Raw genomic sequence first — 22188 nt, forward strand, 5'->3', positions numbered from 1 at the left:
CAATATTTTTATGCGTAACAAACTTGGGACTAAACTTAATATACCTTCGTATATTTCATATACATGGTATAAAAATAAACTAGTCAAGTATAATTGTAGCAAAAAACATTGATTCTTACTGAAAGGACATTGTTTTATAAATGACACCACAATTGTTATACCATGAATATATGAACTATATCAAGATATACTAAGTTTAGTCCTAAGTTTGTAACACTTAGAAGTATTGATGCTACGAACAAAATTTTGGTATAAGTGTTTTAATCACCTTATTAGTCCATTTTCGATTGTCCATCTGTCGTCTGTCTGTCTGACAACACGATAACTCAAAAACGAAAAAATATATCAAGCTGAAATTTTTACAGCGTGCTCAGGACGTAAAAAGTGAGATCGAGTTCGTAAATCAGTAACGTAGGTCATTTGGATCTTGGCTCCGTAGGACCTATTTCGTTAGCCGTTATAGATACAACAAAAGTATAAATGTAAAAGTGTTTCTTGTATAAAAGTAAATAAGTTTTGTTTATTATATAGTATATATTATAAGGAAATTAAAAAAAAAGTTGAATAAGGTTAATTTTTAAAGTTTGTTGGAAAGGTAGGCCCAGACAAAATGGGATTTATGTTCTTTTAGTTGATAAAAAGTACACTAAATATAGGTAGTGTAGATAGATTAGCATAGTCGTCTTATTGAAGAGTAATAAATCTATTCTTAAATATCTACAAAAAGCGTTGTACAACATGACAAATAGAACATTAAATTATCAGTTACGCGCTCGAAATAAATTTGCAAATTTAAATATAATTCAAGGCTAATAAAATTTTAAGATATAAGTTGCGTGCGTTAGAATGCAAGAAGAACGCTTTTGTTTGAAATTTTTTTCAAATAGTCGCAAATATGTCGCTTTTGCGAACTAGGTTATTGAATTATATTTTCTTACCAAATTCATTCATTTTTCCGAAAAGCAAGCATGTGTCAAACAAATTATTTCCTATTTTAAACTTCAAAAACCAGCAATTTTTTTTAACATTATAAAATTCCTTTTTAAGGTTTAAAACAATTAGTTTGTGAGAATATTTGATTAGAATACACTTTTTAACAAAATTAGATTTCCAAAATCGAAAACGTACAAATACTATATATATATAATCGAAATGAGAATATTCCTGTGCTTTTGCATTTAATTCATTTACAATCTTTCGTTTATGAGGGCATACAAGAAAGATTTAACCTTGTCAATTCAATGTAAATATTTCAATAAATTTTTGCTTCTCGTATTTTACGTCATTTAAAATCTTTTTATATTTATAAGAGGAAGTATACTAAGTACTAATATCTATAATTGATTTATTTAAAGTAAGTAATATCGTATACTGTTCATAAAAATTCGGAACAAAAATTATAAATACAACTTGAAAATTAGTAATTTTAAATAAAAAATACATCATCTTAAAAAAATTATAGTAAAACCTTTTTCAATTATTTTCAATTTCTCCGCTATAAATGATAATCAGTGATCACTAATTTATATACTATCCAGTTTCCGGAAAGTTGTTTTTTATCTTTGCTTAACCTCACCCATACCAAACTACATCCTTCTAAATATTATATTAAATCCAATAAATACCTAAGCCTGTTCCTCATTACCGTATGATTCCAAATATACCGCTATACTTGTATATAGCTGATATAAAATAAAATTTGGGAAAAATAATAAATTATCAAAAAATTACCTACCTTTTACCAAAAAATTATTTTGCCAAAAGATTATTACATCATAAAGTTTGTTTGCTTTCAATCAAAATATTAAAAGAATGATATATCAATTTTATAATATAATAAAATCTTGCACTATGTTTCGGACCGTTTATTTTTTTTGAACCATGCTTTGTTTGCCATAATCATGGATACTTAAGCTAAAATTTCTTTTTCTAAAACAAATTCTTTAAGTAAAAGTTTAAGTATAAAAAATTTTCAGCCTTTATATCAAACATTGTTGCCATACTCATACATCTTGAAATGTATGAGTATGCGAACTTGTAAAATAAATAAATATTTAAAAAAATAAAAACTGGCTTCGTTAAATCCGAAAAGAAAGAAGCAAGTCCAATTGTTTACATAGCGAAGTAAACGATTGGAGCCCATTAAAATCTAGACGTACTCAAATCTTCCCAATAATGAACCCCGACTGTTAAAGTCGCTATCTAAACGCTAAAAGTAAACTACTGGACTTGTTTCTTTCTTTTCAGATTCAATGCAGCCGGATTTTTGATTTTTTAAATTATTTATTTTACTTACAAGTTCACTTACATTTTCAACATTTAAGGATGTATGAGAATGACAACAATGTATGATTTAAAGGCTCAAAATTAGAAAAAATTAGTAGGTATCCATCCAAATTTGTATGAAAAAATCATTAAAGTTCAATATAAAACATTGCTCTTGTGGAGAAAACTCAGAAAACGACATATTTTGAAAGTTTTTAATAAATTTCACTTGGAACGAATGAAGCCAAATTAAAAAAAAAAAAACTTTTCAATAAAAAATGAACATATAAGCAATGACATAGAAAAGAAAAAATTCCAAGTGTCTCCATCCATCTAAGGGATGCAAGAGCAGGGTAGATTTAGAGTTGAAAATTATTTTTATCTTATTTTTAACTTTGATTATGAATAATTTTGTTCATGAATGTAGAAAAATAAGAATAAAATTTTACGATGTCTACTTTGGTTTTCGTAATATCGAAAGATGAATAATTAAAGAAAATTTTCAATTATCAATATTTTGAAATTTACGCCGGATATAGAAAAATTTTATTCTTAATTGCCGTCTTCTAATTCACTCTATCAAAATTGAAAAAATATTTTTTGTTTGTTTTTGGAAATTACTTTTTTTAACTAGCGTGTATGATCGCTCATGTATCCTTTATATACCATGTTTCTAAACGGTCAAACAGAACCGTTCATAATATAATAGTTTTGATTCACACTTGTTTTCAAACTTCAAATAATTTATTTACACTTTTTTTTTTTTTTTTAAACAGAACTTATCTCTTTGAATTATTTGAAAATAGAACGTAAATTGTGTTTGGCTATGTATGATATATTAAAACTGTGAAACTAGACTTATCGTATCAATGTATGTATAAAATAGTAAAATATATTACTATACTATAAATTTAAAATGATATAATAAAGTTAATTTACATAATCTACTTTTATAATATTTCCAATTTTATTATGCGTTGTTAGCAATACTTTTCAAATTGATGATACGTACTAATTTTATAGTAAAAACATGTTCATCATCAACTATTTTTCAATTTTATTAAAGAACGAGAGTGATATACCCACCCGCTTCGCTGGGTTTAAAGTAAAGATTGATAAAGATTGCTCTCGCTCATCCCTTTTTTATAACACTCGAAATAATGGTAAGGATTGTTTTACACAGGTAAAATATATGTATGGTTTTCTATTTTTTCAAAATGTATAATAGTCGTAATTATTGATTGAGTATATCAGAAAAGATGGCTGTGAAATATTTTATATTGAGTATTTTTACAGAAATCTGTAATTTATGGTAATGTCAAATGACTACTTTTACAGAAATCTGTAATTTATCTCATGTGTTATTCTGAAGTATGAGCTATATTGCTGTACAATTTCATTAAAAACCAAACGCTAGTTTTAGCGTGAAAGCGTAAAAAATAAACAAAAAAACATGCTTACTTTCGCATTTATAATATATAGAGATAGAGATAGAGAAGATAGAGGTAGAGATATTTTAAAAAACTTGATATAATAAAAATATACAATTCAATAAACCTATCGACTGGGCAAAGATTTATTCCATTGACAACAAAATTGGTTTGATCGTAAGATATTAGGTGAAAACATTACATTTCCTTGCTTTGGCTTCTGCCACTATGCAGATCATTGGGGCATTTTCTCTAAGGGCCTGTCAACCGAAAATATGAATACCTTGAGGGTCACAAAAAATATTTGCATAATGTCTGCGAAGGACCTGGTAAGATTACGAAACTTAGCCATCTCTTCGCCGTTTTACTTACCCTGTATTAGAACGTTTCCACCTAAAGCAGCATTCAAATGATAAATAACTCAAAAGTTCATATAGATTTTGATTAACCAACTAACTATCTTATTGTTGGATTAAAGAACGATAAGAAGCGGTCAACGTTTTAGAATGGTCTAACAATTTAATTACAAAAACATCGACAACAATTAGTGTAATAAATGAGATGGTAATATGTAATTTTAAAATAAGTTTTACTGTAAAGTTCATATTAAAATATATTATGTAGTTTTCTTTAAAAGTACGTTATGCTTACGTACAAACCTACATACACAGAGTGGCTCTGAAAATATAATTAGACATTTTGAAATGAAATTCCCGAAGTTCCTAATAATGTATCATAAATATTAAAACTTGCTATGCTGATATTTTTTAATTATAAGGTTCACGAGAAAAAGTTATTCTTTATAAAAATCTCGCATTCGAAAATATTAACATTCCGCTTTTAACTTTTGACATCGAATGTACGGGGTGACCACACCAATTAAAGAAGTTCGATAGGAATGTTAATGGTTGTTTTGAAATGTAGACTATATTTAGAACAGATAGTTGTAGAAACGGTTCAAGAAATCACTATCGAGATTTGTAGGAGTATATTTAAAGAGTTTTGTAAAAGAACAACTACTTCTACGGAACGCGAAAATGGATACGTTGAGGCAAAAACGAGCTGAATATAAATGTTTAGGAATCAATTGTTAACGATGGGATTGTTTTGACCACTTCAATTTTCAATCCTGCTTATAAAACACGTTATCTGTTATCCTAATAAGCCAGTCATCATATTTCAAATGTTTATTTGCCGATTTGACACATTTAATCAATGATACAAAATAATAAATACAGAAAGAAGAACATCTATTTTTCATACATTACACATTATAAATGCAATTATTATTGTTGACGTAAGTAACAATTATCTCTAGTTTCGGTTTTTGCTTCAACGTATCCACTTTCGTATTTCATACATGTAATTGTTCCTTTAGAAAATTCTTTAAATACACTCATGCATTTCTCAGGACTCATACATTTCTGTTCTAAATAGTCTACATTTCTAAACGACCATAAACAAGCCAATCGAACTTTTTCCATTTGCGGCCACCTGGTACATTCGATATCAAAAGTGAATAGTTGAATTTGAATATTTTCGAGATTTTTATAAGGAATAACTTGTTTTCGTAAACCTTATAATAAAAAACTTATCATATGGAAAGTAGTCACACTGTATATGTTATCAAAATATTGAAGTACACTACAAGCGAGATAATCCAAAAATAAAAAAAAGCTAATGTAGCATACTGTTCTGTCAGAGTTGTTTCCTTTTCTGATACCGACTCCAAAAATAACAATAATTTTAACTGCATTATATTATCGTTATTTTTTTACTCTTTAGTGCATATTAATTTATTTTGGAAAAGTTTTTCTTTTGAAGTCGATTTTTTTTTTGTTAAAAGTTTTTTTTTATTTTGTGATTTTTAGTGAATCTGAAGTACACTAACTAATTTGTCACTAAAAAAAAATCATGGGAATCGGTTGGCATGATATTGAGATATTCGTCCTCTTGTCGTGCATACTTAATGCAAATTTAAGACTTTTATGGTTTTCTCATGGATGCCGTTGTCAGAACTAGATCAAAATGAAATGGGACCACACGGGAAGCACCAGCTTTCAAACAGATAAAAAATCGTCAAAATCGGTTCACCCAGTCGAAAGTTCTGCGGTAACAAACATAAAAAAAATAAAATAAATAAATAAGTAATAAATAATAATAAAAAAAAATACAGTCGAGTTGATAACCTCCTCCTTTTTTGGTTGAAGTCGGTTAAGAAAATTTTCTAGTAACCTACTCATTCATAACTTTTGCCAAAAACGAACACCAAAAAACAACAAAGATATGCAAGTACAAAACCATAAAATCGCAAAGTGAATACAATTCATTTATGATGTTTAATACCCATTTGATGTTTGCAATTTATGCTGTTTGGTGTTCGACTTCTGGTCTCAACATTAAAATTGGAAGAGTTTTTGTAACAGCTTGTATTTGATACGATGTTATTTTGACAATTTTAAAAAATATATATGTTTGTAGATAGATAGATATAAACTATGTTGTCTATTGACATAAATAACTTGGCAAGTTTTCATATGATAATGACTGAGTTGAGTTAAAGAACATGGATATCGGACTTATTCTCACTGAACGATGTTAATCTAAAGTCAAATTTGTAAATTATTCAGGTGTTAATCTAAAGAAACTCGGGTTGTACCCGCTCAAGTTAATACCTTGATTCTTAGAAAATTATATACTACAGGGTGTCGCTAAAAGGTCTTTACAACGCTCTACTACATTTAACTTAGCTCAAAATAAGTCGATTTAGCAAAACATGCCCTATTAAAAGTTGCTCCGTTTTGGTACTATACGCTCTTGATGTTGCAATATTGAAATCGTTTGTCTTCTATGACTAGCTAAAATCGATCTTTTAAGTATGGAATTTAGATGATGTTATCTGTTAACTACAAAAAAGATGATCTTTCACAAATATCACATTTGTAAATAACCATATTCACAAATATGGTTTACTCAAAATTTGTAATTTTAATTTTTATTAACAACAAGATTGAAACAAAAATTAAGTTTCGATAAATATTTTCATTTTATTAAGATATTTATACCATGTATATATGAAATATACATAGTATTATAAGTTTAGTCCCAAGTTTGTAACGCCTAAAAATATTGATGCTACAAAAAAAAAATTGGTATAGGTGTTCATAAAATCACCTAATTAATCCATTTCCGGTTGTCCGTCCGTCCGTCCGTCCGTCCGTCCGTCCGTCCGTCTGTGGACACGATTACTCAAAAACAAAAAGAGATATCAAGCTGAAATTTTTACAGCGTGCTTAGGACGTAAAAAGTGAGGTCAAGTTCGTAAATGAGCAACATGGGTCAATTGGGTCATGGGTCCGTAGTACCCATCTTGTAAACCGTTAGAGATAGAACAAAAGTTTAAATGTAAAAAATGTTGCTTATAAAACTTTTGTTTGAAACATTTTTTTGTAAACATCACTGTTTACCCACGAGGGCGTTAATTAGGTGCAAATTTTATAGTATGTAATTAATATAGGAATATCAAAGTGAATATCTTTTGTTATTTACGTGACGTCAAAAAAACAAACGAATGCGCATCAACACTTGCGCATTATATGAGAATATCAGTTAAATATGTCATATATGTATGTATGTGAAATGTGACAGAGTTATCAACACTGCCTATACATGGTATTTCAACAATTAACTCAGTCAATTGTTTGTTTTCACTTGTTTTTAGATAAAAAAAACTCAATCCTTTGAAAATTCAATATTGGCATTTTTCGCGATTGTAATACTTCCTTTATATTGGTATAAGAAAGTGAAAAAAATTGTAAAAAGTATATATTACATAAAATTATGAAGTGTTATTCGACATGTAAAGTTTACAAAATTGATCATATTTCTAAAGTTCAACTTATTAAAATGTATAAGGAAAGTAAATTTGCCAATTAATGTATTATTACGTAAGATTATACTCATACAACGGTGATCTACAAACGATAATTTACGATAATTATTTAATTATTCGTAACATTTTATGTATATTACCTACTACTAATAATTCATTAGAACTGTTATTGGCTATGAAAAAAATTAATTGTTACAGGCTATAGGTTAGTTATACAGTTCGAAAGGTCGAATATAATGTTACGTTTTAGATATTTAAACAATATTATTTGCAACACACGAACTATTGTTGCTTATCCATAATAATATTTTGCATATTCTTGGTATAATTCAAAACATTTCAAATCAGCAAATGGTACACAAAGGCGGCTCCTCAAAGTAAGTTATTATTATTTATACCTGGATATGCTCGGAATTTTTTTAGTTAAAAAGAAACTAATTTTATGACTTACATGTAAGAACCGTTAAAAATGTCTTCCAGTAATGTATTTTATTTCGTAAACTACGATATACGTATATCACATCATCTATCTATCATCCAAAACTGACATAGCCTTATGAACCGCACACTATACAATACATACGTTACCAACCACGTACAATGTATATAACGATAAAACAACTTTTATAAAGATGAAACCTTTATTTAGCTAGATCGATTTTTTGTACAAAAACCCCTTGCATACCAAATTACATGAAAATCGTTGGAGCCGTTTCTGAGATTCAGAAATATTGCTCGTTTAAATATATAAGATAGCCTGATACCCGCCCGTTTTACTGGGTGTGCACAGTTTCTATTGATGTGCACAGTTTTTAATTTTGTTAAATGTAAAATAGTCATAATTCATTGAGTATATCAGAAAAGTTGGCCATGAATGGTTTTTAAATTTTTACAGAATACAGAATAGATCTGCTCCAACTATTCGTTGTGTGCGTAGTCATGGTAGGGATAATAAAATCGATGCCAGCGCTTTAAGTGAAAAATTTTGGAGATAAAGTGGGCTGTTATGACTAATTTGCAATTATTTACATGTTAATGATATAGAAACTGTCAAATTAAAATGATTGAAAAACACTAATTAATTAAACTTAATGCATTAAAAATTGTGAAAATAAGAAATCAAATTGTACAAATATTATTTTTCAAATGTTAATTATCGTAATTATTTATTTAAATTTGTGAAACAAGAATATTAAATTTTAAATGTAAGTTTTCAATGCAATCCACACAATTATATATGCATCCATTAATTCTATAATTAAAGTAGTGTATCGTTGTCATGGAAACGAAATTCACGCTCGGAGCGAATAATAATAATTTTGAACCATAAATTACAAATTTCTGTAAAAATTTTAAATAGTAAATGTCAGATTAAATTTTATTATTTATTTTTTTAAATATATCTTTATAAATTATATCTCATGTGTTATTCTGAAGTATGTGCTATAGGTATTGCTGTACAGTTTCATTAAAAACCATTCGCTAGTTTGAGCGTGAAAGCGTAACAAACAAACATCCTTACTTTCGCATTTATAATATATAGAGATTATTGAGTATTCATATAGTTGAACTCCTCTGGGTGGTTTATTACCGTTCACACATGGGGCTTGGTCTGACATATGGCAATTTTATACAAACAATAAAAAGTCAGTTTTACAAACTCTACTTATAAGAAGTTTAGTAGGGTATACTAAGAAGAGACACTGAAATTATTAAAAGTAGCTCTCGGCTATGAATTTTAGTCATTTCTGCCCCGAAAATAGAGACTTATGCTCTGTATCGATGGTCAATATATTATAATGTAACATGTTTTTAATGCACCTCTCCCTGTTAGTCTTCAATACAGAGCAGAAGTCTATATTTTTGGGGAATCATAGTCGACCGACACCACCACTGTAAAAATCGGAACCATGTGTCTTTTCCAACTTGACAATTTTTTTCTTACCCAGTTTTTCGTGGATGTTGTATTAAATAAGAAGAATTAAGATTTTTTGATGTTTCGTAAGATTTTACTTCAGATTTTTGTATATCTATATTATTTGCAACAGATTTTACAAAATAAAAATAAGAAAAAATGTGTAGTAACTTTTACCCTCCTTAAAAATTTAGGGTAGTCCACCCCGGCCACACAGGGCTGCCGGAAGTGGCTTTTCAGTATCTGTAGGTATTGAGTTTTTACTATGAAAAGTTTCGTGATTTTTGAAATGACCACCTCAAATTGGTCACTGGCTCTCCCTCTAATAGATAGTTCCGCGTTTTTATTGAACAAGAAAAAAACCAAAGTTAAGATTTTGATTTTATTTGCAAAGATATTACAAAATGCCGTTATACAAATTTTCATAAAACCGTTTTATTCTCTGTAGGGTGGAGAGTGGTGGTGAATTATATCGATGGATATATAATATGTTATATAGAATTGATTAAGCAGATTATTTCGGTTCATCCTTTATTTATATAGTATTTAGTATATATTGAAGTATGTTATCAATGTATCCGATGTATAAGTTATAAGGGTTAAGTATTTTCATTATTCATCGTAACCCCCTAATGCTTTTGTTTAATTACTTGTATGTAAGTGGATATGGCACCCATTAATAGATTGCTTCTGAGGGAATGTTAATAATATTGTAAATAATCTTATACCACGGATAGAGGCATCAGACCAAGTTTTAAATGTAAAAATGGAATGTCTGTAATACATACACTAATCGAAATATAATTTTTAATAATTATTCTAAAATTTTTTTCTTTGCAGTTTTTACCGAACTATACTTGTAGCATTCAGAGGTAAGAATTAACTTATTTTTAAAGATTTATTTTCTTTTAAGGATGTACGAGCACCAAAGCAATTTTCAATAAAAAGCTTGATTTTTTGTTTATATAGTTTTGACTAGGTTTAAATCAATTCTGAAAATTTTAGACAGGAGGCTACCCGATTATTTAAATAAATAAATCATTTCAAAAGTAGGCATATTTAACATTAGTTTTATGGTAAAACGATAGATGGATGATGTGTTTTCATAGATTTCATCAAAACGAGTTTGTGGAAATTAAGGATGTATTAGCACGGTAGTGGGGACACAAATTTTAAAACATATATATTTTCAAATTTGAATTATCGTGAATTATGTTATAACTCGGCAATATAAGACGAAAAGTAAGAATACAATTTTTCGATATCTGGAGTAATTTTGAAAATATCGAAAATTGAAAATTTTGTTTAATCATGTAGCCTTCGGTATTTCGAAAACCAAGACAGATATCGAAAAATTGTATTCTGATTTTTCGTCTACATTCATGAAGTTATAACAAAATTCATCATAAAAGTTAAAGTTTAATAATTTCAACCCTAAATCTAAAATTGCCTTGGTGCTCGTTCTACCTTAAGTTAACATTTCAACAAAATATTTTATAGGATATCGTAGCAATAAACAAATCAGAATTTGATTACACATCCTCAATAAACAAAAAGTTGGCGTAAAATGGGCAAAAATTACAAAGTTTATACTAAAAATCGAATTGAAATACTTTTAGGGGTGCCGCAACATGTGTCGGGTCTAGGAGGAGGCACCCTTATACTATTTTAATTAAACCTCAAAATTTCACTTATCATTATTTTCATAACGCTCTGTAAACATATCCAGGTATAGCTATTTATTAAACATTTCAATATGAAAGTTTTTCAACATAAGTAGCTTTTTTTATTTCTTTTCCCCTTGTTTTTTTACCAACGTAGCTAGTACAACACAAACAATAACTTATTGCTCAGTAAGTAGGAGTAAAGTGCTATTTTACAAATTATAAACGATCTACCATCTTGTAAGTAGTAGATATATGTTCTTCGGTGCAAGAAATGTCGGAAAAATGAACATTTTTCATAAATTGTTACAAGAACAAAACTGTATTGAAAGAATATTATTCATTTTATGTTTTGAACTGTAATTTTTTTCCAGTGTTCAGTACCAAATCGTGTTTTCTTTCAAATCTTGATAATGTGATCAACGTTGCTATAAGTGAGCTTAAATTAGCTAGAGTATCTCAGCTTCATAAAAGTTCACTTTCCTAACTTTGAATTTTTAGAGGGTAAAACAAGGAAAATTTCTTCTACCGGATGTTTTTTCAAAACTTATTGAATATGTAACTAAACGTTTAGATCATTTTGACAATTTGAATGCTTTGTCAATTTTTAAGTTCTAAAATTTTGACAATATATAATTAAAAAAGGTGAAATTACCTATTTTATAAATAGGGTATTCTACTATTTTTGAAAAAGTACCTCAAAATGTTGATTTTGCTAATAAAAAGCCACCAAAAATTTATTTCGGAAAAATACACACGCTTTCTTGCCAAAAACTTAAATTAAATTTTAAACGTTTTTTAAACTGTCAAAAACGCGGGCATCCAATTTGATGACGTAATATCGGTATCATTATACGAAATAACACAAATAAGTTTGACAGATATATTCATAGACATCTGATTATATTAAATATAAATACTTATTATCTATGGATATATTATACCTAGCTGTCTACACTGAACTAACTGATGGTCTATGGCTCATACCGATATGACGTCACAACAGGGCTTGCCTGCGTTTTAGGTCACGTGATATCCAGTTTAAAAATAACGATTTTTAATTTTAATATTTTAAAAGAAAATTGTGCTTTTATGACTCGAAATCAGAATATTTAAGGACGTTCATGCCTGTGAAACAGTATGTAAATTTTAAAGAATTTTAAATTAATAGAAAATAGAAAATTTTTTTGAAATTCTATTATAAGTTTAAATAATTATTAACTGGTAAAAGTTTCAAGTATGGTTATCGATATAATTTTTGAAAAATATCGATTTATATTTTTCATTTAGTCCCATGTTAAAATTTACTTTTAGTCATTTTTTAAACTTTAAAAAAATTTAAATTAATTTGATAACAGGTTATTTTTCCTGTCTTAAATCATAGAAAATCATTTAAATTATCGCATTATCATATTGTTTTTTATTTCCCTACTAATATTGGTGACGCATGAACGTCCTTAAGTATATTTTTACATAAATTTTAACTTTTTTCAAATTTTATAATTTATTTTTGACTAACGATAATACCCTATTATTCTGGTTTATTTTCAGAAGAATATTTAATTGAAAACATTTAATTCTGAACCTTATGCGAAGAACACGTTATTATCACACACTTAACTGCAGAATTTTAACATTTATCAATATGCCACTATCAAAGTTCACCTTTGCCACGTTTTTCCCAGACATTTAACTCAATATATTTTACTATCAAGGTTGAATCATTGAAGGTTGATAAAGAAAAAATAAAAATAAAACACATTCATGAATACTTTTCAAATCTTTTAATAAATATTGATATTGTTTGGAAAATCTTGCTTTGATGAATAAGTGATAAGTTTACTTAAGACCACAGAGAATTTTTTTTTCTGCATTAAATTACAGGAGTTATTTTTTTATTTAAATAGGTTGGACCAAAAATGGTAATAGTCTTTCTTTGTAGATGATTAAATTTCCTTTTTTGTAATATATTTTTTTTGTATCACTAACTGTTTAGGACTTATACGACTATGACGATTTACTTATTGATTATTTGACCGATATCTCTTCTAGTATTTGTTTAAACAATAAAATGCTAAAAACTTTTACATCTATAAATTTTACTTTAAACATCTCTTTTTAAAAATAATATTGTTAAAGTTATTACGCGTTCAATATTGAATTACAGCTACAGATAAATATTGAATTACAGCTAATTTACGAGTTATTTTTTTCTAAAAATAGGTTTATTATCACGTACTGAATGTAAATACACAAAATCATTACAAATTTGGAGGGGGGAAGTGCCGCCATTTTTTAAATTTCCTATCTTTTTAGACATTTTTTTTTAATCTTAAAAAAAATTTTCAAGGAATGGTCGCGGCTTTTGCAGGTAAGAAGGCAAATTATTTATTGCTAATTATGCCACTAACATTAACATTTTTCATATATTTATTGAATTTTTATAATTACGCTATGTATACTTTTTTTTTTTTATTAATCTTGCACCCGGTTGTGCAACTTTAAACGCATTATAACTTCATAAATATTAATTTTAGAAAATAAATTATAGTAAAAGTTTTAGAAAATTTGTCGATTTAAAAGTTAAGTTATTTTCTTTTTCCTGTAATAACAAATGTTAGAAGAGAAATCGGTCAAATAGTCAATAAATAAATCGTCATAGTCGTATAAGTTAGAAACGGTTAGTGATACAAAAAAAAGGCACTTCCCGCGCCTATTTTTTAACGATTTTGTTCAATCACATTCAGTACGTGATACTGAACCTATTTAAATAACAAAATAACTCCTGTAATTTAGTGCATTATGAACAAGAGTAACTAGATTCTATATAACTTGTATTAGTTGTAGGGTAATGAATTTTTCACAATTTTTTCTCTTTGTGTTTTATTTAAAATCAGATGCATTATAATTGGAACACCAACAGGGGTTTAGGCCCGTCTAAAAAATTCTTACGAAAAATGCAAAATATAAAAACGAGCTATAGATAATAGAATTAGCCGTTTTGATGGACGATTATGACGATCATAAAGTGGACATATGGCACGATAAGTTTCGCGAATAGCACAATGAATTCAACAATTTGCAATCGTTGCTCTAACCAGAACCTATGCATTATGGAATGGCAAATGAAGGTAAATACAAAACAATTCATAGATGTGAACCTCTAAAAAACCCATCCGTTAAAAATGACTTTTACTTAAAATTTTTCCACTCTGGAGCTTGCAAAAGAAGTATTAGTGGGCGTATGTTAATATAAAAATTTTTTTTTCTTAAAATTGGCTCAAGAATTTGATTATAAATTGTTATACTTATTTAACAAACAACAACGAAAAAAGTATAAAATGGTTTTTATTTAATTTGCGATGTGTTATATATACTGTTTGGTAGTGGGGTTTTTATTGTTGTATGGTGTTCGCCTCCGGGCCTGACCGTAGGCGTAGTTTAGTTTTTAAATAGTAAGAAAAAAAAAAATTCTATGCTTTTGAATTTTTACAATTTTTGTAAATCGTATTTTATCAAACAAAATTTAATGATACAAAATAGGCCAAAAAAACAAAAACATATTATTTTTCATTCATGCTAAATTTTGTTAGGCGAATGCCTTCTACGTTTAACAATAAAAACGGAAACTTCTAGTCGAAAAGTCGAGTTAGTCAATTCTCAAAAAAGGATAATTTACTTTCTAAAAACAATCTAGATAATGGGACTAGATTGAAATAATATGTTGTTATTTAATATGTTCCCGAAGTCCTTAGCCATTTTTTAATGAGATGTTTCTTCTAAGGTAAGTCAGATACAGAAAATGTTTCTAGCGAAAGTTGTTTGTATTAAAGGTAGACATCTCATAGCCACCATGGATTGGGGCTTGACCTTGAAGGTCAGTTAAAGGTATACTCCATTTGATAAAATCAGTTAAGGTATTAAATTAGTAACTTGTTGCCTCTAAGTTTTCTAAATAAAGAAATTTGAAATTCAATTTTTAATATTTTGTAATCTAATATAAAATTACATCTCATTATTACCATATAATGAGATGTATACATGAAAGACGGCATTTTGGATCATTTTAAATAAATAAAATAATAATACTCTTGCATGACATCACAATTAATTTAAAGCCTTATCTAATTAATTTTAATAAATAATTAAATAACATTAATTTTAATAAATAAATATAAAGTCATTATTGAACATAACTTGAACCACCACGTCGACTATCAAACACTGCTTCTGGAACACCACGGCGTAATTTTGATAGCGTTGTAACCGCTGCATACCCTGCAGTTTTACTGAATTTATAATCAACACCAATACTACGCAAACGATTTGCAGTTTCTTCATTATTCTTACATTCGTATAAATAACTCACTTTGTTACGTAAATAATTAAATTTCGGCATTATTCGGCATGCATCCACTGAATCTTGTAATGATTTATTTAAAATAAAATAATTAAACATTGTATTTATCATTGCACTTAAAATATGTGAACCCCCGGCTGAGCCAATTTGAAATACAGGTTCTCCCGTTGAATCATCTACCATAATCACTGGTGAAATTGATGAACTTGGCACTTTATTTGGACCAGGAGCATTTTTTAATGGTTTATCTCTAAGTCGCCAATTCGGAGCACTAAAATCTCTTAAATGATTGTTGTAAAAGAATCCCATTGTTTCAGAGAATATTCCTGAACCAAATAAGCTATTTATTGAGCTTGAAGCAGTGATGGCACTTTTGCCAATTTTTATAACAATATTTGTTGTACCTTGACTTGCTGGCGATTGTAATTTTGGTAATGTTACATCACCAAATTTAGTAGGTATTGAACTTTGTAATTTAAAACCGGCTTTAACAATACCATCCGCTAAGGAACTGGAAGCTTCGTTAATGATTTTATTAATTTTATCCTCAGATAGTTCCCGTAAATGAGGCTGTAATGTGTAGGTATATTTTAAAATTTTTAACAAATAAACCACTTTTTCGTCGCCTGTAGTCGTTCGTGTACTTAATATTTGACGTAAACGTTCTATGATTTTCAATGCAAATAGCGCAGCTTGTCCACTTCCTGGTGATTTGGTTGAGTATACTGTATATTTTTCGAATTTTGTAACAGATGGTTGACTGGTTCGTGCTCGATTATTAAGAATGTCTTTCGAAGTGATAGTTGATTTTACTCCACGTAAATCTTGAATGAGTTTTTTATGTAAATGTCCTTCTGCACGATACATCGAGGATGATGGTCCATCTAAACTTATTTGCACTAACGTGTCACAATATTTAGGAACATATAATTTATTCTCTCGAACTTGTGTTTGATTATAATTTCCAATTAAAACTTGAATCATCTCTTTCGTCGCTTTCGACATATGAAATCCTTGTTGGCATAAATCGAATACTGGTTTAATAATATCTGACCATTTTAAACGATTTTTATGCCTTTCAATGTTATAAATTTGTTCATAACCGGATAAAACAGTAGGGATTGCTATACTATTTCCACCAATTTTGGTTGGGGATTTTGTAAATTTACTGGAACCAGGCGACTTTTCACGAGAATCGATAAATACGGTGTTTGGACGATTATTTTCAAAATTATAATAAACAGCTTGAAAACCGCCGCCAAGTCCAGAATCCATAGGATGAACAAAACCTTCACAAAGTGACGCAGCAATAAATACTTCACGCACGTTTCCGCCTTTTTTAATTAATTCTTTTGCGATAGCGGTGCAATATGGATTGTTAGTCACAACAATGTTTTCACCTTGATTGCGAGTATTTGGATTGGGGATGTTTTCACCTTGATTGCGATTATTATTTGTTTGTCGATTTTGTTGGTTTTGCTGGGGGCGCCCTGTTCGATAAGGATTGGGGAATCTTTGATTGTTCAATCGCAGTTGGACCGTTACATTTTGTGGTTTGTCCGTATTTTCAATATCTTTTCTCCCAAGAAAAGCATATGAATCAACATTGTCATCATTCGATTCAATTCCTGTATTTTGATTTTGGCTTAATCCAGAGTTTCGATCTTCTGCATTTTGAACTGGTACAACGATAAATCCATTATTTTGATTCTGATCGTTCCATGATTGTCCATTTGTTACAATGCCAGCGGTATTTCCAATGTTTGGACTAATTCCTGAACGTTGATTCTGCCCTGGTTGTCCTATTGGAAATTGTCCACCATTATTTTGATTCTGGTTTTGGCGTTTTGTGGCAGAATTTTGATTATTCTGATTTTGCGTTTGTCCAACTGGAGCTTGTCCACCGGTATGGCCTCTTGAAACACCATTATTTGCACGAGTAGGTCCATAAACAATAGTTCCTGGTTGAAATCCAATTACACGTGTAACAGGAGATAGTACCGAAGTTGGTTGAAGAAAATAGTCATGTTGTGCCGAATAAAACTTTAAATATGCGATTGTTATAAAAATTCTAAAGAAAAAATTTGCCATTCTTAGTCCATGCGTCTACTCTTATTAAAAATCACTCACTCACTAATCTGCTTATTAATATTTGAAAATTATTTATATGTACAACAAAAACTGTTTGAAGCAGAAAAAAATTCAAACAAAAATGGGAGAATTGATTCAGATTATAGTGACTTCCAACAAGGAAAAAAAAATTTTATTATAAAATTTGAGTATGTTTTCATTCAACTTCTGATAACAAATATAAAAAAATAAAAATTGGAGAATGGATTTTCTTGACAAGTGATTTAATTACATTACTTTATGACCGGTTAACTTTTATTCATATCTGTATATACAGGGTGTAATCAAGAAAACCGGATATATGTAGAATTGAAATTGCAACATTTAACTCAACAAAAAAAGGTTTCAGCAATGAAAAATTCCCAATTAGACAATTCTTGTGACAACATCTAATTAAGGAGTAAAACGTTTTCATAGATATCTTGTTGGCATTGCGAAATATTAGCGATAAAAGTCACGTAAAACTCTTTTTTCCGACTAACTCGCTTTCTGCAACTCAAAAGTTAAGCGCTATTATTAAAATTGGATGTAATAAATAAAACCACCGCTATATAGCCTCCATCCTCTCTTGATATACACAGTTTTCAATTTTGTTAAATGTAAAATAGTCATAATTCATTGAGTATATCAGAAAAGTTGGCCATGATTTTAACATTTGACATTTAATATTTACAATTTTTACAGAATTCTTTAATTTATGGTTCAAAATGATGATTGTAGATGGAGCAGATCTATGATATAAATTAAAGATTTCTGTAAAAATTTAAAAATGCTAAATGTCAAATTAATTTTATTTTTTTATTTTTTTTAATATGTCTTTATAAATTATAGTTCATGTGTTATTCTGATATATCAGCTATATTGCTGTACAGTTTCATTAAAAACCATTCGCTAGTTTAAGCGTGAAAGCGTAACAAACAAACAAACAAACAAACATGCTTACTTTCATATTTATAATATATAGGAAGGGATGACGTTATTTCTTAAAATGAACAGTCGTACGAAGCATACCAAATCCAATCTTTGGTTTTATTATAGGAGGTATTTAAGGAAGATTATCTTGAATAATCATTGAATTTCTAGGAATTTCCCAAATCTTTATCATATGATGATATTATTTATTATGTTATTTCCACATAATAATTTTAGTGACCACCAACGAGGAAGAATAATCTACATTATTGTAGTGGGGAAAAACTTGTTTCAATATTTAGTTATGATTTTCCTGTTTATTGCTTCTATCTTGAAATGATATCAGTTTTATCTATTTGCTAATTAAATGCAGTTTCAATTTTTTTGTGATTTGTTTTTATAACATGCATATGAAATATACCAAGGTATACTAAGTTTAGTCCCAAGTTATACTATGTATATGAAATATACCAAGGTATGCTAAGTTTAGTCCCAAGTTTGTAACTCCTAAAAATATGCTATAAACAAAATTTTGGAATAGGTGTTCATAAAACCACCTAATTAGTTCCCTTCCGGTTGTCTGCCTGTCTGTCTTCTGTCTGTCCCTCTGTCATCACGATAACTCCAAAACGAAAAGAGATATAAAGCTGAATATTTTATAGCGTATTTAGGACGTAAAAAAGTGAGGTCGAGTTCGTAAATGAGCAAATGAGTAGGTCAATTTCATCTTGTAAACCGTTAGAGATAGAACAAAAGCTTAAATGTAAAAAAATGTTCCTTATAAAAAAATTTTTCGTAAACATCACTGTTTACCCGTGAAAGCGCAAACTATGCGCAAATTGTATAGGATGTATTATATGGAAATATCAGTTATGTATGTGTGACATGTATAGGTATATGTGTAATATGATAGGATAATCAACACTGTCTATAAATGGTATTTCAACAATTAACTCAGTCAATTGTTTGTTTTCACTTGTTTATTGTACATATATAACTAAAATAGTAAAGTATGAATAAGGAAAAAAAAGAATATTTAAAAATATTTAGTATTTTTCTAGTTACAAACGTTTTTTTTTTTCAAACAATAGTTTAAATTTATTTTAAAATTTTTATACATTATTAATTTAATTGAAAAATAATTTTATTGGATAAATTAATACAAATTACTTGCATCCAGTACATTCCACTACATTTGTTCATCAAAGTGGTGAAAGTTATTTTATATTCATTAAGTATTCAGTGGCTATAAATAAGTGTGGCTATAGTTTTTGTTTATACCTACTCTGTATTTAAGAAATACACCGCGGTATCTTAAGTTTAATAGCAAGTTTGTAACTCTTACAAATATTATCGATACAAATAAAATCTTTATATAAGTGTTTTTAAAATTTTCTAATTCGCCCATTTCCGCTTACTAATTTTGATAAACATTTCCGTCAAACATTACGATAACTCGAAAGCAAAAAGATTCGTTCTAAAATTGTAAGATAGTGTGAACAACATAGGAAAATTGAGTCATGGAACCATAGGATCCATGTTTTTAATCGAAAATAATATAGGAATTGTTTAAAACACAAAAAAAATACTGTTTCAAAATCAGAAAAATAATGTTTTTCATGAATAATAATCCACTGATTGTCAACACTAAGATACCGATTATTTCAATAATTAACTTTCCATAAATTCTTAAGGATATTAAATGTATCTAGAATGTATCTAAAACAAACAATTGACTGAGTTAATTGTTGAAATACCATGCATAGACAGTGTTGATTACTTTCACATTACACATACATACATGTCACACATACATAACTGATATTCCCATAATTACACACTATACAATTTACGCCTAATTGGCGCCCTCACGGGTAAACAGCTAGTTATTTTGTTTTCAAGGAACATTTTTTACATTTAAACTTTTGTTCTATCTCTTACGGTTTACAAGATGGGTCCTACGGACCCAAGACCCAAATGAGCTATATTGTTCATTTACGAACTTGACCTCACTTTTTATGTCCTCAGAACGCTTTATAAATTTCAGCTTGGTTTCTCTTTTCGTTTTTGAGTAATTGTGATGACAGACGGACAGACGGACAGACAGACGACAGACGACAGACAAACAACCGGAAATGGACTAATTAGGTGATTTTATGAACACCTATACCAAAATATTGTTCTTGGCATCAATATTTTTAAGCGTTACAAACTTGGGACTAAACTTAATATACCTTGTATATTACATATATGCATGGTATAATAAAAACAATTTTTAAATGCAAAAATATTTTTGCATGAATTGATTATATGATTAGCAAACAATGAAATATCATTAAAAATAACATATAAATGTCATTGAAACGTTGTGCAAATTTAATAGGACATTAATTAAAACAATCGGCTGGATAAATTGTTGAAATACTCTGTACACCCAGTGTTTAATATATCAGTACTTACATTAATTTTTATAAATTCGATAAGCTTAAAAACAAACATATTTATGTGGGCTAAAATTTTAAGGTTTTAAAAATTGTTTGTTAGTTTCCCCGTATATATATTCATCATGACATTATAATTAATTATAATTATAATTAATTATAAATTTTATTTATTTATTTGTCGTTGTTGAAGGAAAATGTGTCAAATGAAACACAATTAACCTTTTTAACACATACAAAGTTCTTTATTTTATTTATTATCAATATTTTGTTATAAAAAATGCATCATTATTATTGTTTCGATTCCGTTAAATCCATTTACTTTTACATTAATTATTACGAAACACAATTGTTAGAAAAAATAATGAATTATCTTTTTAAATTTAATTCAGAAAAATAATTCTTAGTGCCATCTTTTTTACTGATACATGTGCAATATTACATACTGTCTTTGTCTTGTATTTCTCCATTTTTTAATGCGATTATGTTAAGAAATGACAATAATGAAATTTTCTTTCTTTTCTCTGAAATTTTGATCTCAGGATTTAAAATTATTTTCTGATGCCCTCCTTCTTCGCTTAGAATGAATAGGCATTAGTTTAGAATGTATATACTCGTATAATGGTTTAATAATAATTATTTTTGTTTAATAATGGTTTAATAATTATAATGGTAATCGTTATCCTGACAAGATAAAGTATACATTATGTCCTATCCTGATGTATAAGCCAATGAGTTTAAGATAGACGAGAAGGTCGCGAATACAGGCACAAAGATCATCTAATATTTGGGTCCTGCAAATACTACTGTATTTACAACAGAATCAGTACCTACATTATTATTACGATATTATAACACAGAGCAGAGTGGGGCAGAGGATGCGTGCTGACCTTATATCCCAGAGGTCCTAAGATCAAAACTACGCTTTGTTAATAGAACTATTTTTTAAACAAAATTATGGAGGTGAAGAGTGTTTATGACTGGACTCAATCATTAGAGATCTTGAAACTATTTTCCGTACACTCTCTTTTAACATTGCCAGTAATAGAAGTCTTCTTATACTTTTTGGTTATATACTGTGAAGTTTCTTCAAAATTTGCCCAGTAGCTTGGTCAAGGGCAAAAGTTGTCAATGACAATAGAGGACATTCGTTGAATTAAAATTTCCGGCTCATACTTT

General features: G+C 28.5%; 1 protein-coding gene across 1 annotated transcript; it reads right to left on the reverse strand.

Moving 5' to 3' along the window:
• Window positions 1-15349: 15349 nt before the first annotated feature.
• Window positions 15350-21479, reverse strand: LOC123292741 (scoloptoxin SSD14-like). The gene is made up of 2 exons (XM_044873455.1): window positions 21456-21479; window positions 15350-17569 (listed from the first exon to the last, which is right to left on the reverse strand). Exons 1-2 carry the CDS (start codon window positions 21477-21479, stop codon window positions 15350-15352), a joined length of 2244 nt encoding a protein of 747 aa, XP_044729390.1.
• Between the last annotated feature and the right edge of the window lie 709 nt (window positions 21480-22188).

The sequence above is a fragment of the Chrysoperla carnea genome, chromosome 2, assembly GCF_905475395.1.
Source record: "Chrysoperla carnea chromosome 2, inChrCarn1.1, whole genome shotgun sequence".
Lineage (NCBI taxonomy): Eukaryota > Metazoa > Arthropoda > Insecta > Neuroptera > Chrysopidae > Chrysoperla > Chrysoperla carnea.

Bases quoted from the DNA above. Each gene is read 5' to 3' on its own strand.
- LOC123292741 (XM_044873455.1), bottom strand. From the start codon at position 21,479: ATGGAGAAATACAAGACAAAGACA. The intron at 17,570-21,455 runs GTATGTAATATT...GCATATTTAAAG, and splicing joins AGAAATACAAGACAAAGACA to TTTTATTCGGCACAACATGA.